This window comes from Eupeodes corollae, chromosome 2 (assembly GCF_945859685.1).
Source record: "Eupeodes corollae chromosome 2, idEupCoro1.1, whole genome shotgun sequence".
Classification (NCBI taxonomy): Eukaryota; Metazoa; Arthropoda; class Insecta; order Diptera; family Syrphidae; genus Eupeodes; species Eupeodes corollae.
The window spans coordinates 134,407,489-134,432,458 of NC_079148.1; the positions used below are offsets into that span (position 1 = coordinate 134,407,489).

Below are 24,970 nucleotides of genomic sequence, written 5' to 3' on the forward strand. Positions count from 1 at the left end.
TTAGCAGTCCATATTTTGTATACCAATGGTAAAAAACTTTTCAACCTCCTGCAAAAGTAATTTTTTTTACAAAAGTACCAAAGTACTCTAATTAAATAGGCTTTTGAAAAAGCACTCAGTTGAACACGTCTTATGTAGACAAAACAACTAAACTTTCTTAGCGCCATCTGATGCGAATCAGCAACGAACACAATAAATGTCACAATTTCGGAATTTTTCATTTTCGGAATTATGTCAATTTTGTTACAACTGGATTTTTTTTGTTTTTAGGTTAGAATTTTGACACAATGGCTGTGGAAGGTGTTTCTCCTGCCCTTGCAAGTAAATAAATTATTTTACATATTTTCTAATTTTCTTAAAATAAATATTTAAAAACCCCTACAAAAAGCTCTTAAACCTCTTCACTTTAATTCCATAAAATCAAAAAACCCTACAATTTATTTATAACACAACTTTGAATCATCTCAAAGTGCGTTGTCAGAAAACATCCTGAGTTTGTTAGTTGCAAAAAACGAATAAGAACGAGCAGAAAGAAAGAAAAGATGAATAAACCGATAAACCAATAAACTTTCTCTTGCAAAGACATTCCAAAAGTAATAAAATAATAATTTTTAATACAATTTTCTTCATTACAGTTCGCTCTAGCGCTGGAATTGAACTTTGGGCTTCGTCGGGTCTTAAGAAGCCCTTCGAACCAAAAGCAAATCTTCCACGAGAGGAGACGAAAAATTCTCGGTCAACTACATTCAGCCCAGACGGTCGGTACTTTGCCTTTTCGAATGGTGTCGAGGTTAAGATCCTCAGCACTTGTGATTGGCAAACTAAATGCTCCTTGCCAAGACCCAAAGCATTTTATCTTAAATTCTCACCACGTGGCAATTACCTATCGACGTGGGAAAGCTTTGCCATTACCAAGGATAAGCCAGAAGGTGCACCCAATCTATACGTATACGAAGTAGAAACTGGCAACGAAGTATACGCGGTAGTTCAGAAAAAGCAAACTGACTGGGAGCCATCATGGTCATCGAATGAATCGCTTTTTGCCCTTGTTGTGGGTGGAGAAGCACTGTTTTATGATCTGGGTGGTGAAGGCGCAGGTTTTACAGCTACCTCTAAAAAAATAGGTGGCGGTCGAAATGGTATACTTTCGGTGGGGCCAGGCAATAGTCCACCATATCTAGCCTTTTATACACCAGGCGCAAAAGGTGCCCCTTCCATGTGCAAGTTGTACAAATATCCAGCTTTGCAGCAGGCCCAAACGATTGCGTGTAAGAGCTTCTTTCAGGTATGTACACTTTAGATGAGAATCTGACTCACCGTTACCACAATTTGTTTGTTTTTTTTTCATGTTTGCTTATTTTAAAATGTTCTTTCTTTAAACAGGCAGATCGAGTTGAAATGCTATGGAATAAACGTGGTACCGGGGTTCTTTTGTTGACTAGCACTGAAGTTGATAAAAGTGGTGCTTCTTACTATGGTAATCAAGCCGTACACTTTATGTCAACTAAGGGAGACACCTGTTCCGTTCCTTTATGTAAGTTTTTCATGAGCAATTTTTCCATACAAAATGTGGAGTCAAAAATGAGAAATATTAACACCATTTAATTTTTTTGCTTTAACTTTTTTTTTAACATAATCAGCAAAAAAAAAATTGTTGGTTAGGTATTTTACGCACAATTTTTAAAATCGAAAATATCTCTAGATGGTCATTTTTTTTAGTATTTACGAGAAACCAAATTCAAATATTCAACAATAACTAAACAAATAGAAGCGGTTTTTTAAATGTTCATAGGCCTTAAGTCCAATAAGGTTCATAAAGTTTTTACTCGCATATAGTATACAATAAGTGAGTTGGTATAACTTCAGGTTCTCAAATCATGTTCCAAGATGTATAGTTAGATAATGTTTATTTATTATTATTGTTTTTATTTTTTTCTATACGATTGAATCTTGATTTAAGTCTTATTAGGTTTGCCATATGGCAAAAGAAATGAAGAAATGTAAACTATTGGTTTTTGAATTTTAAAAATCCCTTTCTACTATTCGCTTTCTGTAATGAAATGCTACAACTGTATAATTATTTAATACATCCCATCACATTTCTCTATTTAAGATACTTATTGCTTCATCCTCTTCTAAGACAAGTTTTCAAACACTGATATTCGATGTTTTTAAAATGGACACAAATTTAGAATTGATCTGGTCGATGTGGCAAAAATTTAAAATGGACAAGTTCGTCTTTCGTTTTGTATTCTAGATTCATTCATCTCTCCAAAGAATGATATCAGAAAAGCCTCGTAAATTCACTTTTTTCCAAAACTGGGATTTCTGAAAATATATCAAGTAGGCATTGAAATCTATGTCTGGATTTAAAAAAAGGTCATTATTGTTGTTGTAAATGCAGAAAACATAAAAGAGAAAACGTTTATCTACGTTCCCATTTTACAATGGAAAAACCACGTAAATCCACAGTTTAAGCAGAAAACGTGTCGTGAGAAAGAAGTGTGTTAATAAAATTGTATTTTATTTGTGGACAAAAGTTTCTATTTGAATTTGGATGCTTTAATTGAAAAAAATATTTGAAATCATTAAAATTTCTGATAATTAAGATTATTCTTAGAGTAAATAAAGAAGTTTTATGTGAGTAAGTGGATATACAAGGTTTTCTTTCTTATGCAATTCCTATCCAACAAGAATTTACAAGTTTTTCTTATTTAACACTTCAACTACCACGTTGACTATTAAATTGACGATAAACTATGGGATATGAAAACAAATAGAATAATTTTTGTTATTAGGATAGCTGATGTTGGCTAGGCTAGAGTAGGAACTGAAAATGAGGTTAAAAATTGAAATGTTTGTGTACTATTTGATGATTTATTTTATCATTTACATTTTAAGGTCGATTTTTCTTTTTTGCAAAATACTTAAGTAATAAATTCGTGAAGTTCAATATCAAGTCTTAGATAATGTATGTACCCGAATACTTTAATTTAGGCTTTAATCCCGGTCAAATAAGACATCTGAGGTTTCAAAAATTCACACTTAGCTGTGTATAAATAAACGGTATTAATATTGTACACCAAGGCGTATATTTGCTTTTTTTAGTGTTTATGTAAGATCTTTTGCATAAAGCTATACAATTCTAAGACCCAGAATTATGTCATAAAAACAATTAAGTATGTATGGAGGACATGGTACCTCCTTGCAACTCCATGCTTTGTCTAACTATAGTATTTGGGATGGGTGCAAGGCAAGATGTATGCACATTTTCTTTGAATGCAAAAAAAGCCTCTCCAAAACTTAGACAATTCCAATTTGACCGGACTATTTAGTATTAAGTTTAATTATGAGGAAAGAAACAACATTTTTATTGAGTTTTGGACGAAATCTTGGAATGAAAAAAAGGTTTACGTTGAATGCACAACTAAAATTGAAGAAACTATAAGACGGCGGGTCCAACAATCAATGAAACGAAATAGTTCAATTTATTATTTTCTTAAATACAAAATTAAAACGAAACGCGTTTGCAAGGTTATGTACTTGAATACTTTAAGTAATGGTGAGTGGGTTGTAACTATCTGCAAGAAAAAAAGTTTGGAAACTAAAAGTACATCAATTGATTTTTCAGATTTATCTTTACCAACAGTAAATCCCTGTTCAAATAAACGCCAAACAAAATTTAATCTTCAAAAGGACTGCCTTAAATATTTTCTACTAGCCCTACCAAAAATGGAATCTTACTATTCTAGATAGAGTTCAACAAAATTGTACTTCGAATCTATGTTGCAGACAAAAACACAGCTGTATGATGAATATTTCAAAATTTGGTGTGCAGCACATGACAAGAAATCTCTGTCTATTACAGCTTCTAATGAAGTCTTTTATGATATGAATTCAAGTCTTTTTCGTCCAAAAAAAGACGAGAAATGTCATCTTAGCAAATGCACTTCTCAATCTAACAGCCTTACACCAAATAAAAGTATTTCAAAAAATACTTGTGGAAGGACACACCCAGATGGAAGGGGATTCAATGCACTCAGCAATTGAAAAAACTGCTTAACCGAAACATAAAGTTCTAAGCAGATTATGTTGACACCTGTGAAAAAGCTCGTGTCCACCCCTTTCCTTACAATGAGAATTATTTTAATTTTGAATATTTAAAAAAGTATTATTCACTTAAATTTATATCTTCAATAAGACCAGGGAAAAAAGTGGAGATCCAACAGTGAACCAGATCCACGCTTTAAAGTACGACGATGAAGGCTCCATTAATTATAAATTGAATTTTTCTGACGATTGGAAATCATTGCCGCAACGAATAATGCCTTTCAATCCAATTTAATTAACAATATTACAGAGTTATATGAGACTCAACCTAAAACATCTGAAGATTAATACAAACATCTTCAAGAGGTGAAGAAATCGCTCAAGCAAGATTATCATTCTTTTTAATTCAAACAAAGTTTGTTAAAGAGTAATTCACAAGGGTTTTTGTACATACAAATGTTGGATGAATTCATGGTGGATTTTAGCAATATTCGTGGTTTAAGAAAGAACTGCTATGCCACATACATATGTCCATACTGCATCAAACAGGCCAGCTGTTTTAGCATTGAGTGAAACTCAATTCAATCTAAATGGGTATAACTTAGTGCCATTATTTTTTCCTCATCATGGATTAGCCGTGTATATAAGAAATGATGTTGCTTGCCAACTTCAGCCACAATATGGTTTGTGCTCTAACACAAACTTTAACTTCATGTGGTTAAAATGCACGGTAAATAAGCACATTATCCACGTATGTTTTTTATATCGAAGTCCAAATCTGGACAGAAATTAAACTTTTAATTAATTTGATGCGCTGTCCGACTCCATTAAAAGAATTGTTGCCCATTATCCTTACACTGAAATCGTCATTGCCGGCGATTTCAATGTACACAATTCTTCTTGGCTTCGTTATTCTGGCAAGTCAACACCGGAAGGAAGGAATGTTGAAATCTTTGCTGAGGTAAATCAATTAACTCAGCTTGTCTATGAGCCAACTCGAATCCCTGACGTTGCAGGTCAATCCGCCAACACCCTACACTTGTTTCTTACCTCTGACCCTAATAAATACACAATCAGTGTATTACCCCCTTTAGGCACATCAGACCATTGTATCGTATCTGCAAAATTCTCATGTCTAAAAAACCCAATTAAAAAAAACTCCTATGCCTAACCGTTTGGCAATATGAGAAAGCTAACTGGGACGGTCTCAATGAATTCTTCAGGAACTTCAGTAAAAACTTGTGGTCATTTGTAAAAAACGTACGAAACACCACGTCATCCTCGGTTCCAACGCTTGTCCACAATGACATTTCCTATGTAAGCTCGATTGATAAAGCCAATTTCCTTGCAGCACAGTTTGCTGTTAATTCGAAGCTACCGGATAGTGTCATGAGTTCATCTGTTCTTGAGAGCGTAAATGATTCAATGGGACCAATCTTCTTTCACACTCGTGCAGTTGCAAGAGTACTGAATCAATTGTTCTGAAGAGGTGTTTTTCAACGCTGGCAAAACCACTGCGTAAACTTTTACATCTTTCCTACTCTACACGTCTCTTTCCGAGCGGATTGAAAATACCATTTGTCCAGCCTGTCCCTAGAAAAGGTGAATCCTCCTCTCCCTCTAACCATTGTCCAATAGCACTCACGTCCCTTCTTTTCAAGGTCATGGAAACGCTGATTAATTATCAGCTCAAGAAATATCTTGAAGAACGGAAGCTTCTTAATGATCTCATGGTTTATCTCACCGAACAGTGAAACAAATCTTTACATCGTTTTGGAGAAAGTAAGATTATTGCACATGATATTTCAAAAGTATTTGATAGACTTTGGCATCAAGCTTTCTTATCGAAAATGCGTGCTTTTGGTATTGATGAACCTCTTCTTCGTTGGTTTAGAAATTACCTTTCTAACCGTTCAATACAAGTTGTATTGGATGGTTTCAAGTCTTAAATTCATAAAATAAATACTGGTGTCCCCCAGGGCTCCGTTTTGTCTCCGACTCTCTTCCTTATATTCATAAATGATCTTATGTCTGCCACTTCTAACCCATTAAACTGTTTCGCCGACGACAGTACCCTCAGCTTTTCATACTCACGTACCTTCGTATGTGAAACTTAAACGGCAGCGTATGATAAGCTCATTTAATTCTGATCTTGACAGCATTGTCTAATGTTCTCTTGAATTAGCCAGTTGCATTCCACCCCTTAAAGATTCAACCGTAATACTCGCACTTTCAGGAATGCTCATCAGTTTACCCGTGAGCTCAATTTCGGGCGTACTGTCAAGTATAGAGATTCTTTCTTAAATCACACATCGAGAATGTGGAATGCTTTGGCCAACTCTGTTTTTTCCTCTCATTTTGATGATCAGAACTTTAAGACCAATGCGCATCGGTATCTGTTCTTAAATCCTTCCCCATTTTCCTAATGTTCGCACTGTGTTTAAATATAAAAATATAAAGGGTACTAATAACAACTTGAGGGTCAGCAAATTACAAAAAAAAAAACGAGGGAATGTTATATTTCGCAACAACTATCTAAAGTTCATGTACATATAAGAGATTCCCTGGTAGACGGCTTTGAGTCACAACAAATAGAATAAGATAACTAAGGCATTGTAAATTAATTATTTGAAATAAAAAGTCATTACAACTAAAAAAAAAATTAAACTAAGAGATTCTGTGAAGAGAATTGTTCCTACTTCACATAGAAATGGTTTCAATTCCAGATTTTCCACAACACACTGTTTCGGGTTACAACATAACATACCACCCTTTAATTATTTAGTTTAAACGCAAAGAATTAAAAAAGTTATTTAACATTAAAAACTTCTCTTTACAGCCAAAGAAGGTCCCGTGCATGCAGTTAAATGGAGTCCAAAAGCAACTGAGTTTGTTGTTGTTTATGGTTATATGCCTTCGAAAGCATCACTTTACAATTTAAAATGTGATGTCATCTTCAATTTTGGTGAAGCTCCCAGGAATTGTGCTTATTTTAATGACTTCGGAAATCATATCCTTTTTCAAATTAAATATTTTTTAATATTATTTAAATTTCTGTTCCAAAATTTGTTTTGATTATTTTTCTTAACTCCCATAAATACTTCTAATATTAGCTGGTTTCGGAAATTTACGTGGATACATCGAAATGTGGGACGTTGCCAAGAAGAAAAAAATAACCGATATGCAAGCACCTGACTCAACCCTATTAGAATGGAATCCCGATGGAGAGACTTTTGTTACGGCCACCACAGCCCCAAGACTTCGCATTGGAAATGGGTAAGCTTTCAAATTTTATTTCTTAACATGTGTTTAATATATTTTTGTTTTTGCAATTCTTCTAAATATTTTAGATTTAAAATTTGGCATTATTGTGGAGCACTATTGCATGAAACAGTATGGCCAAAAGGACAAGAACTTCTCGGCGTTGAATGGCAACGTTTTGCCGATGGAGTTTTCAAAGAGAAATCTGTTTCTGAAGTTAAGTTCGAAGGAATAAAACCTAGTCAGCCTGAAGCAAGTAAACAAGCCTATCAACCACCCCATTTCCGTTTGTTGAAGGAAGGAAAGGACCCGGAAAAGCTAATTCCACAGCCATCAGCAACACTTCCAGATTCATCAGGTAAACGTTGGAACTATCGCTATAAGCCATATTATAATAAACGCAGAACATTTTGAAATATTAAATAATAACCATCAATAAAACGCATTTTCTTTCAACTCACTTACATTGTTTTTTTGTTTTTTCTAATTTAAAGGAAAGAAAAAAGGAACACAAAATTCTCGTCAAAAGAAACCAAATCCAAAGACGAAGAAAGAGCCATCTGTCAATGGTCAAAATGTCAATGGCGTAGCAACTGCCATTACCTCTGAAAACGATGCCAACAACGGTGCAACTTCCGTAGCCACACCTAATGCCAATGCCAATGCCAATAAAAAACGTTCAACAAATAATCAGAAGCAGCAGCAACAGCAAAAACCAAATCCTGAATCTGAAGCAGGAGCAGGAACTGGAGCCGACAATGGTGCAGCTAACGAAGATAATAAGATTAAGAACGACAAACGAGTTATAAACAGCGAAAAAGAAAAGAAAGTTCGTCATGTGGCAAAGAAGTTGGCCGATATTAAAAAGCTTAAAATGAGACAGGACCAGGGCAATGTCTTGGAATTGAATCAGCTGAATAAAATTTCCATGGAGGCCAAATTTTTGGAAGAGCTAAAGGCCCTAAAGCTCTCCAATTGATGGACGCTCTCCAAATCCATGTATTTTTACTTTATATTCTTTTTTTTTTACAGCTAAAATTCTAGTTCCAAATTGTCGTCCTGTTTTTTTTTATAAATTTCTTTTACTTTACATACTTTTTTATATAATAACGAAAGTGAAACGTGATCGACTTATTATCTAGTTCTTTTTGTTAAAAAATAAATAATAATGTTTTGTTTGCAACTTTCCAATTTTATATTACGTATGCGCGCAACTAAAGAAGAATAACCAACTACTTTTACATCAGAACTATGTACACATTATTATTTTTTTAAGTAAAACCATGTTTGGTGGTAATCGAAACCGCAAAAGAATATGAAACATTTTTTGGTACCTAGCAAGCAACCAATAGTGATTTGGAAATAAATTTTATACTGAACCTCAAGTTAAAGAAAAAAAATGTTGTTTTCTTTTTTTTATTGGTGTTTCCAACTTAATATTCCAACTTTGAGAATCAGCTTGTGGTTCCTAATTGTCTAAAAGTAAATAGGGCTAGCAGCTATCGTACGATTTTCAAAGCCCCGTAGGACCCAAAAGGTAAAACGTCGATGGTCGATGCGTGCTTCCGTTTTTATCAAGAAACAACAAATGGTAAGCTTTAAGTGTTTCTATGTTCGGAAGTAGTGAATATACATTTTGGATGTAAGGTATGGTATCTACGATATCATTATTCAATTAAAGAAATGTTTGCATTCTGAAAATTAAGACATTTTGAATAAAAAGTAGGTCTGTAGATGTGGTTTAAAAAACAAAACAAATATTTAATTTAAACTAATAAAAACATTTTATAATAAATGTTGTCTACGTATCCCATTTAGACTGCTTCTTTTTAAAGACTTCTTTGCCATCCTCTTGAACTGCCGCATAGTATCCAGCTGCTTCATATTTATATCTCATGTAGGCAATATAACCGAGGACACCAGTAAAACAGGTAAGTCCTATTCCCATGACAACTATGTTCTATATTTAAAACAGTAATATTAATTGTTCTTACAAGATTATAAACAATTTTACTCACAGGTTTAGCATATAATTCAAAGTTTATAGCGCGGAAAACATTGGTGGTTCTTATTGATCGAACTCCATCACCGGGAGCGGCAACTCTGGGAGCTGATTTCTCAACTGTTTCGGGTTTTTCACTGGATGACATTTTGTATGAATCTTTTACAATTGGTTATGAGAATACATTTGAAATTTTAAATATACATAGATATTTAAAAAATGAGTTTTAATTTAGACAAGTGTTATTACACAATTGGCAAAAGAAAACAAAACCTCACAGATTTTGCACCTGCAGTAAAATTTATAAAATGTCAAAAATTGTTTTGACTTTTGATAAAAATGGCTGCATTCAGGAATCAATAAAGTGATGCCAAATTTCTTATTTATTGTGCTACTCACTACAGACCACAGAAGAAATCGAAACCGGCGGATGTAAACAGTCATGTACCGGAGGAAATATATTATATAATATATATATATATATATATATATATATATATATATATATATATATATATATATATATAAATTTAGAGGATATATAGATAATATATTTCCTCTTATTACAGAGCAAATACTACATAACATTATTTTATTTCTTTATTACAGTACATGTCTTTTTTAACAAAAACACATTTTTAATTTATAACTACATACTTTTCTTTGATTCTCTTTGAGTTTTAATTAAAAGTTCTTCTTTTAATTTATTATATTAGAGGAATTCACGATCTAGTGAATTTAGTCTGGCAATTGCATTTGAGTGTAAATATATGCACAACATAGTGAACGCCCGAAAAGCAAATAAAAAAGCAAGGTGTTCTTGCAACGATTTTTGACAGTTGTGAGAACAGCTGATTATTGTTATTTTTATTTTTATGTGAAATTCAAAAGTTTATTTTTGTTTTAATATGCCGGTTAAAACTGAAAAAAAAAAACAAATTATTGATTTGTTTATAGAAGAAGCTGCTGCTACAATTATTGATGAAGGTAAGTCAATTATTCTTATACATAATTTCGGAAATGGACCACTTTTTATTCGGTTTTTCTCTTTTTCTATTTATTTTAATTAGATCAGCCATGTTGATTACTTAAATATCAGCTGATTTATTGCTGTCAAAACAGTGTTTGCTCATAATTGTGCATTTGTATACTTTAGGGTTTCAGCGAAGTAAATTTGCAATACTAAAGCATATTCATATATTTTGTTAGTGTAGAGCATTTGTACGCACAAAAAATATGCACATGCACTGATGCAACACCATTTACAACCGATCGTGAATTCCCCTATTGTGTGCAAGCTTTGCATGACCTTGGACTTACAAGAATAGATAAAGGGCCAACTTTCCATTGCCACAGCACTAATTTCCTTCTGATTTTTTTTATAGGTAGGAGTCTCAATAGAACATGTTTGAAATATTAAGGCGAGGAAGTACCTTTTAAATCATAGAAAAAAATATTTTCTTTTTCGGACTTAACCCTTCTTCTTTTTATATTTCATTGTTTGAGCCTAAAATAGCGTACTAACAGCTAGGTATGTAATCCCCCTGCTTGTGATCACTATAGGATTTAGAGCGTATGCGAGTTTGTAAAGTAGTTTTTGCATTTGAGGACTAAAATCAGAATAATTTCCAACAAAAAATCAAATATGGCATCACTATACAAAAAAACAGGGAAGAAATGTCAAAATCAGCCATTTTTGCGTGTTTTGTAGTAAAAAAGTAAACTTTAAAAATAAATTTAAAATAGAAATAAATGTTTCCTCGCTCTAAAATTGCTATAGTTATTATTTTTTTTGCATATATGTATCTATCATAGCGGTAATGGAAAGTTAAATCAATACTTATTTCCATTTTTGATTAATTTTCAAATTATCACTTTTTCATTTAAAATGATAGTAAACGTAAATAGAACACATGTAAAATTCTTTTTTTTATGACATTCCTTTTTTAGAATAAAGGTTGATCAATGACATTATGTTTGAAAAACTTCATCATTTAAATGACCCCCACGCAAATAATTGCAAGCATCGATTCTCTTGAGGTTGTTTTAGACCACCTTTTGACACATATTGGGCGGTATCTCAGCCATAACTTGAGGAATGTTGGTGAACAGTTGATATCGCTACGACGAGAATTACCCGGCCAGGAAATGTCTCTTGCAATAAAGCCATATTCAATCGAATTATAGGGCATTGTCTTGTTGAAAAAAAATATTCTCCAAGTCATATTTTTCAATAGCAGGCAAAAAAGTCATTTATCATGTTTCCATAACGCTCTAAATTGATGATGACAGTTGTTCCATCGTCGTTTTCGAAGAAGTAAGGTCCGATCACACCTTCGGACCAAAGAGCGCACCATACAGTGACTTTTTGTGGATGTAATGGCCTCTCTTCAAATACTTGACGATTCTCAGAACCCCTTATAAATTTTAGTTAAATTTTAGTAAGTTTAAGGTATGTAGTTTTTGAATAAAATAAAAAATAAGAGAACTCAAATGAAAAGTCGCCTAAATATTAGAGGTTACTTAAAAAAATATTGACTTCTCAAGTATATTTGCATTTCAAGTATGGTGCACTCAAATTAAACTATAAACACAATGAAGCTCCATCGATTCTATGCATATGCCCAAAACCGGGTTTCCGGTAAAATGTTTTCCAAAACCCGAAAATCGTTCACACCGAACATTTACACGTTTTCGTTATAAATTTAAATTTGTTTAACACCGGCTGTCAAATTTTGTATTGATGACAAAATTTGTGAGTAAAAAGTTTTGTTCTTCTCAAATTACTTGTGAAAATAAAATGAATTCTAAACAATTCAAATTGAATTTAACGTAACACAAGTTCATCTAGAAAAAAAAGCTTCAACTGAAGTTCTGGGGACTGGTGGAATGGGCTCACGACATGAACCAACAAGAACTACAAGCTTGCTTGGCTGCAGCAATCCTCTTTGTTCACTTTAATCGGTCCGAACAATTCACTAAGCTAATTGTCTAGAAAATATATCATAGAATTAATAACGAACAAAACTGTTACAATAAAGATTCATTTTATTTAAAACATTTTCTTTTTCTTTCACAACAAATTCAATCCAAAATACTGAGCTTATGACTATTGCTTCTGTTGGCCTTAGCCTCCACCAAAAAATTTTCTTTAATACTTATTCTCCTCCACAAATGAACTTATCACCTTTCTCATATCTCCCAAATCCATGTGATTGAACGGAGTTATCGGAAAGTCTTTCACCAGGTAGTAAGCGAAAGCGTCGTACATATTTGTGGCGACGAGTTCGAAGACGCATCCCTTGGAAACGTCATTACGAACTATGAACAAGTCTTCCTCCTCCTTGGGGTCGTCATGCTAGTAGCCATAGTGAAACTCTGGAGGATCATAAAAGAACCGCCAGTGCTGCTTTTATTATCGACGTTGGCAAATTTTCCCGCAATTTTTTCTGTTGCCACGCAGCTCCCCAAAGTTTCCATTTTTGTTTTTTTTTCTCTTCCATATTTTGTAAATAAACAAAAAAAAATTCTTATTTTGTAAGGAAATTGTATGAAATATTTGTTTTGACAGCAGCCATCAGCTATTTTGTTGTTTTGTTTACATTTATTTGAGCGCTGAATGTTTCAAAAGATTTGTTTCTTTAGTTCAACTTTGAATTGCAACTAGTTTACGAGAGGTTTTATATAAAAGTTTTGGCTTACGCAAACTTGTGGTTTACCAAAAATGTATAGAAAAACTTAAGTTTTCGATGTAGGTTTTCGGCGAAAACCGGATTTTGGGTTTGGTGTGAAAAGCCTATAAGTAAATGGAGACAGTTCCGCAATCAAGTTAATGATTTCGGTTAGATTTGAAAATGGTGCAAAGTTACCAAAGTTGTTTGAACCATATCTGTTTAAGGGGCCCTTAGTATTTTTAAATTACAATACAATGCTTTCTAAATAAAGTCCTAGACCACTTTAAAATTGATTGAAAATTGTCAGATGATTTAGAGACATTTTTTAAGTCGTTTGAAATACGGAAGTTTATACGAGCATTATTTATTTTTTTGCTTTTACTCCATTTCTTAAGGCTTAAAGTTTTCCAATAAGAAATTTTATTTTGAATATTGCATACCAAGAGTGTGTGATGCAAAGATTAGGTGTACTCCGGTGCTCCACAATCAATTAAAGACCTTAAAGATGGAATTTGTGAAGTTATCTAGAACACACAGTCATCTCTTAAAAAATACTTCGCTTTTTATAATGTCAGAACGAAAACTTCTTATTAAAAGGGTATTCGACCCTTTTGGTAAAAAGTATATAATAGTTAAATAGCATACACAAAATTTGGGTGTATTGCTCTTAAAAAACCTTTTTGACGGTTTAAGAAAAATAGGTATAAAGCATTATTCACATGAGCACAACCAACGACCAACGAATGAACGAATATTCGTCGATTTTGACATTTCTTTCACATGAGAGATTTTAATTCGTCGCTAATAAAGTTTGACTTTGACAACCGAAACCACAACAATAATGATTTTTTTAGGTTAAGTTCGTGCGATTATTTTATTCGTTGGGAGTGTGGATAATGTGGAACGCGAATAAAGTTTGACAGTTGGTATCAACTTCAATTTTTTTCGCGACGAATATATTTGTTTTCTTAAATTTATAAATATATGATATTGAAAAGTAAAAGTATACATCAGAAACTATATTGCTATCGTTTTTTTTAAGAATTTTTGTGGGAATATGTCTTCAAAAACATGTGAATGCTGCTTAAGTGCTACTTTTCACTTCTAGTAAAAAGAACATTTTATATAAAAAACTACTACTGTAGGACATGCAAAATGGCAACCCGTAAATCCTTACAACACATCTCCTCAAACTTATTTTGTTGTCAACTTTTTCCCACACAACACTGACATTTCGATTGACGTAAAAATTCGAGTTTCGAGGTGGTCACGCACAGAGTGTAGTGATGTAGGATATTATAAGAAAAAAATACAAAAGAAAAAACATAAAAGTTAAGAAATCCCAACAAATAACATTTTTTTTAAAATTATAAACCAAATAAATGCCACTCAAAGCTTCAAATGAATTCTCAAAGCGTACAAAAATGAAATAAATCAAACGCCTTAGTTTTTTCCAACCGCAAATAACAACTTTCGCAAATATACAAAATTGCAGCTGATAGTAAACAAAACCACAGATACGAACGAATATTGATTTTTGTTATAAATACATTTTTATATTTTAGAGAAAAATCTAATTTAAGATGGTTTGTAGAGTTTAAAAAAAAGAATTGATGAAGTAAAATCACTAATCGGACAAATGGTGCAGAAGAAAACTACTATCCCAATCCCATAGAACGCACAAAACTCTCAAGGTTATTGCGTCTCCTACTTGAGAGTAGTGACGCACGGTACGACACAACAAAAAGAATTCCCAACAAAATCTTAGAGCCCCTTTTTTTTATTTTGAGAGGGGGATTATGAAATATTTGAAGATTGAAGATGGGCGGCTCAGTGAGTCAAGTGTTTAGGTCTGGAAGTGCTCTGCTGTCGCATCGGGACGGGCATAAAGTCTCAAAGGCCACCGAGGAGAAAATTCAAACAATCTTTGAGATTCTTCGAGCTAATCCGAAAATTTCAATTCATACCCTCGAGAGTTTGCTCCTGCAGATACCAAAAGTAAGTACAAATTTTGGAAAACTAAATTCCCATAGCTATAATAATAGAAATGAAAAACTTAAGAAATACAGTTGTAGTCATAATTAAGCCACCACGAAACGAACAAACAAAATTGTCCATGATTTTGGGCATCTGCATCAAATTTGAGTTCTTTTCTTTAACGACCATAAACTGCTGTTACCTTTGTAAGAAAACTTAACACATATTAATCGGTCATACGGTCAAAATGCATGTGGACAAATTTTTAAGAGTTTCAATTGACTTTAAAACTTGATACAGTGTATCAATTTCATATTCGAACCCCTTCTATTAAAACTTTTAATGTTCTCCTGGTTTCAACGAAAGAGTATAGCGAAAAAAAACCATTTATTTGCCATGTCAACAGACTTAAACGCCTTGTATTCGCCAAAGAATACCAAGCCAGGACTTTCACTTCTGGAATACCGTTATTTTCACAGATGAGTCAAAGTTCAGTATTCATGGCTCGGATGGCAGACAAATGGTTTGGCGTAAGCCGAATACTGAATACCTTCCGCAAAACATGGTGATGAGTCGGTAATGGTGTGGGGCTGTTTTTCAGCAGCTGGAGTTGTGAAACTGCACATAATTAAAGAAATTATGGATCATAAGATCTACATAGATGTCCTGAAAACTAATTTAAAAGAAAGTGGTACCCAAATGGGTCTAGAAAACAACTTTACTTTTTATTAGGATAACGATTCAAAGCATAAGGTGAATGCAACCCGAATGTGGTTTCTCTTTAACTGCAGTAAGGTTTTGGAAAACCCTTCACAATCATTAGACTTTAATCCGATAGAGAATTCATGTGACGGACTGGACCGCAGAATCCGCAAGTGCACCATTAAGAACAAAAACGACCTTAAGGAGAAAATTCTCTATGAATGGACACAAATAGCCTCAGAAGCAACTGAAAAATTGGTAAGGTCAATGCCAAGACGATTATAAGCTGTTATTTCTTCTAAAGGTTATGCCACAAAATATTAAAGCCGAATTTGTTGACTGATTAGAACAGACTACGAATACGAAATTGACCCAGTATTACTGGGGTGGAATCGGCTAAGGTGATTGTTGACTATCAATTTTTTGATAGTCAAATTGACTATCATTTTCATTCCGTCTGCGTAAGATGATTCAACTCAATTCAATTCGATTGAACAATTTCAGATTCAAATTGTCAAAATTCGTTGTTGCCTTGGTGAAATTTTAAATTGATTCTTATAAAATATCTAAATAAATGTTTCAAATTGGCTGATTTTGAATAAAATTGTTACTTTTCTTACTTTTTTCGAATGTCGTAAGCTTTGTCGGTCACAGGAATGTGTTTTTTAAAAGAAACAAAGTGAACTAAGAAAATTTTCCAGTCGTTTGTGTAAGCGTCTGGTAGCTCTATTCGGAATAAACAAATTTGTTTGAAAACGACTATCACATTTTTTTGTGATAGCTTTTTAGGTATCAATTTGACTATCACCTTATGTAGATCAAATTCTATCATTTTGATTGTCATTTATCAACAATCACCTTAGCCGATTCCACCCCTGTATTTTTTTCTTTTCTTTAAATTTTTCAAGAAAAATGAATTGTAAAACTATTAAAATTCCATAAAATATATCAACACTGAACTTACTTAATTTGCACTTTGTTATTACTTTTGTTTTTGAAGTCATTTTGTATGAGGAAACGTTCAAACTTTTTGTTGAAAGGGTACGAATATGAAATTGATACACTGTTTGCTTTTTATTATTGTCTTTATAGATTTTTTATTGGAATAAATAAAAGCTTAACTGCTTAACCGAAAAATCATCTGTAAATGTATGAAAAATTCCAAAACTTTGTTAAAGTAAACTCAATCTCAGATTTTTAGAGTATAAAGCTTTAAAGGAATTGTAACGAAAATAGCTTTATAAAACCGAACTTGCTGGGAATACGAAAATTGTCTACATAATAGATACTTTCTTAAAATCAAAACAAATTAGAGCCCGAATGGAGATAGCAGTATATATTTTTGTTGGGGCTTTCACTTGTCATTTACATACATTTTGGATTACAAACAAATCAATTTTTTCTTTGTCGGTATTAAAACAACGATTGGCCTTAGATCTCTGCCCCATTTCGGTTGGCCATGTTGTAAGAATGAAACAGCATCGAAATGACTGTTTATTGGGTAGTGGAATTAGTGATTTAAATACTTTGACATCTTCTGTTTGGTTACACATTTCGACATTTAAAGTCGGTACCAAACCTGAAGAAGATTTAATAAATCATATATCTGTTCAGTCTAGCATTCCCAAAAACTATTTTAAATGTTTCAGACTAACTAAAAAAGGTTTATCTCTAACTGAAGTTTCTCATGTGAATTTTAAACTGAATGTACCCTCTGATTGTTACAATAAACTCATGAGTGACCCTTCTATATGGCCTAAGTTCGTTAAGGTGAAAAAGTTCATTAACCATCCAAAAAACGTAGATACGGGCCTTTCTGTGAATATGACGTAAATATCTATGATCTAAATACAATTCATGGACATTCAAAATCCTCTTTAAAATCATCTTTGAAAACATCTTTAAAAGAATTCAACGTTGCTGCTTCTCCAAGTATTTTTTCGTTTTATTATCAAAATGTAGGAGGTATTAAAACTAAGCTAGAATCATTATATCTTACTTTTTCATCTTGTTCATACGATATTATATAATTTTACTGAAACTTGGTTAACAGAAAATCAAGTAACATCCGAAATATTTAACTCAGATTATCTGTATTCAGAAAACATAGATCATAATTAATTACTGAGAAGGACAGAGGGGGGGGGGGTGTTCTTATCGCCATTCGTTCGTCCTTGTCATGTAAAGAGGTACAGCTTAATTCAAATGTAATATCTTCAACTACGAGAAATTACGGTATTGATCAATTGATTGTTACTTTTAATTTATACGGAAATATTGAATTATTTATTATTATTAATTAAATTCCTTCAAGGAGTTTTTGTGAATGTTATAATATATTTCTACATAATTGTAAATCTATTTTTGAAAACTTAAATCAATCGCAACATGGTATTTGTATTGGTGACTTTAATTTAGGAAATATTAAGTGGTTATTGGACTCAGATGATAATTTGTTAGTTCCATTCGAAGTTACTTCTGAAATTGAGATTAATTTAATAGAGTTTTTTAGTTAGTTTGAATTGATACAAATAAATCATATTTCTAATAGCGTAGGTCTAATGAAATATTGGTTCCATCTGATGTCCTTCAGGGTAGCCACTTAGGCCTTTTAATGTTCCTGCTTTTTGTAAACGATATTTCCAACATTTTTCAAAATTCTCAGTGTCTTCTTTTTGCGGACGACCTTAAATTATATCGTTGTATCGAATGTTGTGATGATTGTGTTTTATTAAAATATGACTCAAATAAATTGGCAGATTAGTGTGATATAAACTCCTTATATCTTAATATTAATTTGGGAAATTTTGTACGAGTATCAAATTGATAGTACTATATTGGATCGTGTAACACAAAAGGAAGATTTAGGTGTTATCCTTGATACTAAGCTTTCTTTACTTCCTCACATTGACTATATCATAAATAAAACTAACCAAATTTTACTTACTTACTTAAGGTGGCGCTACAGTCCGGGGCGGACCTGGGCCTCAACCAACAAGCGTCTCCAGCCAGCTCGGTCCCTAGCTAGCTGCCTCCAGTTTCGCACGCCAAGTTGGTTGAGGTCCTCTCCCACCTGGGTGCGCCACCTGAGTCGCGGTCTTCCTCTACTGCGCCGTCCCTCGGGATTGGATTCGAAGACCTTCCGGGCTGGAGCGTTGATGTCCATTCGCTCTACATGACCTAGCCATCTAAGCCGTTAGACTTTAATTCTGCTTACTAGGTCAGTGTCGCTGTACAGCCCGTACATTACGGCGTTATATCTTCTCCTCCATTCTCCATCTATGCGTATGAGACCAAAAATCACCCGAAGAGTTTTTCTCTCGAAGCATCCTAAGACGCTCTCATCTTTCTTTGACAGGGTCCAGGCCTCAGCGCCATAAATGAGAACCGGGATGATGAGTGTCTTATAGATGGTGATTTTACATGCTCGAAAAAGGACTTTACTTCTCAATTGCCTTCTAAGTCCAAAGAAGCAGCGATTTGCAAGAGTTATTCTTCGTTTGATTTCAGCGCTGGTGTCGTTGTCTGCATTAATAGCGGTGCCTAGGTAGACAAAGTCCTTAACTACCTCAAAGTTATAGCTGTCCATGGTGACGTTTTGTCCAAGACGTCGTCGTTCAGTGTCCTTTTTTGATGACAGCATATACTTGGTCTTGCCCTCATTGACCACTAAACCCATCTTCTTCCCTTCCGTCGCAATGCTCAAAAACGCTCCACTGACATCACGCTTTGATCTTCCAATTATGTCAATATCATCTACATACCCTAGTAATTGGATGGACCTTTGGAAAATTGTGCCTCTAGTGTTGACGGTTGACTTTTGCACAATTCTTTCCAGAACGATGTTAAAGAAGTCGCATGACAGTGCATCGCCTTGTCTAAAACCTTTTTTGACATGAAATGCATCGGTAAGATCTTTTCCGACATTGATAGAGAATCGTGCATTCTCCATCGTCATTCTGCAAAAACGGATAAGTATGACAGGGATGCCAAAACTAGACATTGCGCTGTAGAGCTCTTCCCTATGGATGCTGTCGTACGCGGCTTTAAAATCAATAAAGAGATGGTGGGTATCGATTTCAAGCTCCTGGGTTTTTTCCAAGATCTGCCGTAGTGTGAATATTTGGTCTATAGTGGACTTTCCTGGTCTGAAGCCACACTGATAAGGACCAATCAGGTTGTTGACGAATGGCTTCAGACGTTCACATAATACGGCAGAGAGGATCTTATACGCAATGTTAAGGAGACTGATGCCTCCGTAGTTGGCGCAGTTTAGAGGGTCTCCTTTCTTATGTATCGGGCACACTATGCTGAGATTCCACTCATCGGGCATACTTTCTTCCGACCATATTTTGCGGATGAGTTGGTGCATGCTCCGTACCAAGTCATCGCCTGCTGCTTTGAATAGTTCGGCAGCGATGCCGTCAGCTCCAGCAGCTTTGTTTGACTGAAGTTTGGATATAGCTATCTTCACTTCGTCAAGGTCGGGTAGGCGGAATTGTTGATCTGCGTCGCCGAGGTTGAGTGGTTCTATCTCCCTTACAGCGGAATTCGGTTCGTCATCGCCGTTATATAATTTGGAGAAGTGATCTTTCCATATTCTCAGCATCTACTGCGGTTCTACTGCGATGTTTTCCTGATCGTCTTTACAGGCTTCGGTTCGTGGCTGGTACCCTTGGGAGGTTTTTTTCACCTTTTGGTAAAATTTACGAACCTCATTCCTGTTGTGACATCCCTCTATCTCCTCGATCGCGCGCTTCTCATGCTCTCTTTTTTTTCGTCTAAGAAGCCGGTGTTCCTCTCTCCTCTTCTGCTCGTAGAGCTCGTGAGCAGCTCTAGTCCTCTTGTGCAGCGCCGTTTTGTATGCCTCTTGTTTTGCTGCGTACGCTTGCTGGCATTCGTCGTCAAACCAGGGGTTTCGCTGTGGTGGCCGTGTGAAACCTAGCACTTCAGAGGCGGCATCTCTGATGGCTGCAAGGCAATGTTGCCACTGGTTTTAAATGCTTAATGCAGGAAGCATAGGACTCCTTAAGAGGTTATTAGAGGCCCGATCGGAAAAGGACATGGCAATCTCTTGCGATTGTAGCCGTCTAACGTCGAATCTTCTCACAGTATTTCCTTGTTTTGGCTTGGATCGGGATATCCGTAGCCTTACCTTGGCTACAACGATTAATCAGGAGATTTCCATGTCCCCTTGTTGATATTAAGATGTGTGAACTGCGTACTAGCTACCAGAACGTCTCGTCCCGCAGCGAAATCGACCAGCCTGAATCCGTTGTCGGAGGTGGTGTCGTGCAGGCTGTATCTCCCGATTATGTCACCAAATATGTCTTCTCTTCCCAACTTGGCAATAAAATCTCCTAAGACAATTTTAATGTCATAGCCAGGGCACTGCTCATATGTCAAGAGCTCGAAGAATATGTCTTTGGTGTCTTCATCTTTCTCCTCTGTTGGGGCATGCGCGCATATTAGGCTTATTTTGGCGAATTTAGCCTTGATGCGGATTGTTGTGATGCGCTCGCTCACACTGTTGAAACTCAAGACATTTTGCCTGAGCCTAGTTCCAACAACAAATCCACACCCAAATAGACGCTGTCTTTGTTCTTGGTAGCAGTCGCCGTAGTAGATATCGCAGTCTTTTAGTTTGCGTTTGCCAGGTCCATCCCATCGCACTTCTTGGATGGCTGTAATATCTGCCTTGCAGCAGTTTAGGGCTTCCGCTAATTGTGGTCTGTTAAGGGACCTAACATTCCACGTACATATCCGAAGTTCGTTGTCCTTACAAAAACATTGTTTTAATTTTAAGTTATGTATGTTTAAAAATATATAAACTATTAATAGCAAGGAATAAAATAACTTTATCAATTCCAATGAATGCTTAATTATGTGTTTACAACTGTACGTACGAAGCTTCTAAAAGTTTTAAATATATTTAATTTTTCGTTTTTACTTTTAAAGATTGTATCTAGTTATGCATTAAGTTCTTGCCTTTCTTAAATGATATTCATTCTTTTCACTTGAGTTTTCATTAACCAAATAAACCATTGTTTTTTTTTCTACTCAGAATGAGAACATTTTGGTTATCCATGATGAATGCGGCTACAATATCCTGCAGCGTAGTGTGGGGCTTAACCATATTGATCTGACAAAATGGTTGTTACATCGCCATCGACCAGATGTCAATCGATCACCTTGTTCACTTCCCTTGCACATTGCTTGCCTAAAAGGCTACGAAGAATGTGTGGAGCTATTATTGAAGCATGGTGCAAGAATAGATACCGATGCAAGGTTGTGCTTCCCCGGAACACACTCGCACAATTGCGAGGAAAGTGGGAAATATCGGGGCAATCAGGAAGAAGTTGGCGTTTGTGAGAGATTTAGTACAAAATTACAAAATTCAATTTGTTATGCGATCGATGGCGATCAGATAAATGTTTTAAACATACTTTCACAGAAAATGGAGGATCCATGGGTAAGGAAGAGAGCTTAATAAATATTCTGAATTCTATCTTTATTAATTAGTTTGTCCAGATTCCTTTTCGAGTGAAGAAACCACTTTTGCATTTAGCTTGTGAACGAGGAGCTTGGAATTGCGTACAGCAATTGGTCATAACAAGAACAGAGGAAATCAACTTAATAAAGGATGAATATTATCCGATTCATCAAGCAGTATTACATGAGGGTAGATTTCTGGAACTTTTGATTCAACATGGTGCTGTTACCACTGTGCGAACGTGTACACAGCAAATGACGCTTTTGCATGTTGGTAAGGTTCAAGCTAAATTTATTTGTAGTATGGGCTCATTATTAATTTTTTCATTCAACTTTGAAGTTATTTTTGCTGCTCGAAAATCAGCTGAAGACACTCTGAGTACCCTACGGATACTTTTAGAACGTGGCTGCAAAGAGCTTATAAACGAACCCGACTCATTAGGCAATACACCCCTGCATGCGCTTATTGTTCGTTATGCACTTGAAGAAGCCAGGTTCTTTTGATAAAATAATATCTAAAAGAAATCAATAAAATTACATTATTTTTTAAAAGGTATGGTTACGACAAATGGAGTAAATGGGATGTTCTTCATTTGGTTAGATTTTTACTACAAAATGGTGCAAAAAGCTCCATCAATCAAGCTGGAAACAGTGCTCTGGCATGTGTATTCCGTCATGTGCGAGATTGGGAGGTTTGCTTTGAGCTTCTCAGTATGTTAATTAAAGAAGATGGTAAGATATTCTTTAATAAATTATACTCAAATTTCACTTAATGTATTTTTTTATTCTGATAGGAGATCCAAATATAGTAGGACGTGATGGTTCTGTACCGATTATGGTTTGTTTGGTGCCGCTTATTAACAAAGATCAATTACACCACTTTACTCACTCAATGAAGGTATAGAAAGAAACGATTCAAATAAAAACAAGGAATAAAATAAACACTATACACATTTGCAGGTCTGTTACTTAAATTGTCTGCGAATCCTCCTGCAACACGGAGCAAATCCTAACTGTTCGTATCGCTCAAATCTCACCCCACTACATGTGCTAGTTTTTACTGTAAGCGAGAATTTTACCCTCAATTGCGATGTTCAAAAGCGAACAAATTTTGACTTCATTAAGAACATCCTGCTGCTTTTGCTTCAACACGGTCTGGACTGCAATCAAACGTATCCACACATTTTACAAGCAGTCATGGATATGGTGCAAAATGTTCGAACATGTCCCGATATGCAGTGCATCTATGAACTAACCCTCGCTCTTATTCAATACGGTGCCGATCCGAATATCGTGCTAAGTGGCAAATCGACACCAGGTAGCACAATTTTCTCCAATGAAATTGCTAATTTTGGAGAAGGCCTATGCCATGCAAATTCATCTCCCGACGATGTACCTGTGAGTTCGGCCAATGGCGTTGGGGTCGCGGTCGGACCAACTGCTGGACCATCACGCCAACACCTCGGTGATCACTTTCGCAATTCATTCCGTACAAATTCTAGATTTATACTTTTCTATTATATAATTCTCATCACAAAAAAGGAATTCATCCTGAATGATCCTGAACTCACATTCACGCGCATAATTCATTTGTTCTTTCTGACAATGCAGCATGAACCGTTGTACAATTGCCTCAAATCGTTGCACAATTTCTATGTAGCTCAAGTACCTAGTAAAAAAACCGAACAACTTATCTCTCTTATAACGCAGCTCTATCGGAAACCGAGGAGTTTGAAACAACTTTGTCGGGTGGCGATATACGAGGCGCTCAATAAGAAATTAGCACAAAATATAAACCGCCTTAATTTACCAGGTCCTCTAAAGGAATACGTTCTACATTTTGACACATAATATACAAAAGAGAGCTTGTCGCTTTATCGGTCCGAACTTGAAGAGGTTATATAAAATGTCTCTAAAATGCATACGTTAACCTACGCAATATATAAAATCTCTACAATCGGATCAATCGGTGAAAAATTATGATATTAATCGATAAAACAAACAAAAATAAATAGTTTTAATTCAAATTCAAAATACAAAAACGTTCGTTGCATGCAGAGTTGATCTACATTTTGTAAATATATTATTATTAACTAAATAAAAACAAAATCCCAGTAAATATATACAAATCATGTGCTTATTTTTAATTGTCAAAAAATTGTTAATTTAAGATTAATTTGTTAGAAATAAAGTTTAAAAATCATCATCTACTTATAAATTGTAAATTTGTATAATTTTGTGATAACTTTTAGAAAATTTACGTTTAGGTATTGTTTTTTTTTGTTTTAAAGTAATTTAAAAAGTTTAAATTTTGTTACATTAAATTGTAAATAAACTAGTTATATATTCTTATTTTCTTTTCCTTTTCTTTTGATCTTTAAAAATGTATATTTAATATTTAGAAATGCGGTAAATCTCTCTATATATAGGATTTTTAATTTAATTTATCATTGTTATTGTTGTTTCAGATTGTTTGGCTTTAAGTTTTTGTGTTCTTTTAGAAAAAAAAAATAAAATAAAAATAGTTTTCAACAAATTTTTATCATTATCTATGTGAAATACAGAGAATTATTAAATCGTTAAATTTTGAGTTTTATTTGTATAGTAAATTAATATGCAGGGTTCCAACAAGAGCACATTTCAAAATAGGGTCACTTGTTTTATGAACACATTTTGATTCTTACTTACTTACTTAAGGTGGCGCTACAGTCCTGTGTGAACTAGGGCCTCACCCAACAAACTTCTCCATCTAGCTCGGTCCCTAGCTAGATGTCTCCAGTTTCGCGCTCCAAGTTGGGTGATTTCACCTTCC

The 24,970-nt window shown here is 34.5% G+C and overlaps 3 protein-coding genes across 4 annotated transcripts; 2 read left to right on the plus strand and 1 right to left on the minus strand.

Annotated features, from left to right (window-relative positions):
- The first annotated feature begins 209 nt into the window (after positions 1 to 209).
- On the plus strand, positions 210 to 8,560 carry LOC129945738 (eukaryotic translation initiation factor 2A). The gene is made up of 7 exons (XM_056055619.1): positions 210 to 321; positions 636 to 1,285; positions 1,384 to 1,534; positions 6,890 to 7,059; positions 7,151 to 7,326; positions 7,401 to 7,669; positions 7,806 to 8,560. The coding sequence occupies exons 1-7, from the start codon at positions 288 to 290 to the stop codon at positions 8,288 to 8,290; spliced, it is 1,935 nt and encodes a 644-aa protein (XP_055911594.1). The 5' UTR covers positions 210 to 287; the 3' UTR covers positions 8,291 to 8,560.
- Positions 8,561 to 9,046: 486 nt separating this feature from the next.
- Positions 9,047 to 9,615, minus strand: LOC129946527 (small integral membrane protein 8). Its single transcript, XM_056056738.1, has 2 exons — positions 9,330 to 9,615; positions 9,047 to 9,271 (listed from the first exon to the last, which is right to left on the minus strand). Exons 1-2 carry the CDS (start codon positions 9,459 to 9,461, stop codon positions 9,113 to 9,115), a joined length of 291 nt encoding a protein of 96 aa, XP_055912713.1. The 5' UTR covers positions 9,462 to 9,615; the 3' UTR covers positions 9,047 to 9,112.
- Positions 9,616 to 14,228: 4,613 nt separating this feature from the next.
- Positions 14,229 to 24,382, plus strand: LOC129946307 (ankyrin-1). Of its 2 annotated transcripts, XM_056056445.1 has the most exons (8): positions 14,229 to 14,488; positions 14,553 to 14,985; positions 21,731 to 22,138; positions 22,198 to 22,432; positions 22,499 to 22,652; positions 22,712 to 22,890; positions 22,953 to 23,056; positions 23,119 to 24,382. In XM_056056445.1, exons 2-8 carry the CDS (start codon positions 14,809 to 14,811, stop codon positions 24,007 to 24,009), a joined length of 2,148 nt encoding a protein of 715 aa, XP_055912420.1. In that variant the 5' UTR covers positions 14,229 to 14,488; positions 14,553 to 14,808; the 3' UTR covers positions 24,010 to 24,382. The 2 variants fall into 2 exon arrangements, with proteins under 2 accessions (XP_055912420.1, XP_055912419.1); XM_056056444.1 differs by having other exon boundaries at positions 14,229 to 14,985.
- The last annotated feature ends 588 nt before the right edge of the window (positions 24,383 to 24,970 follow it).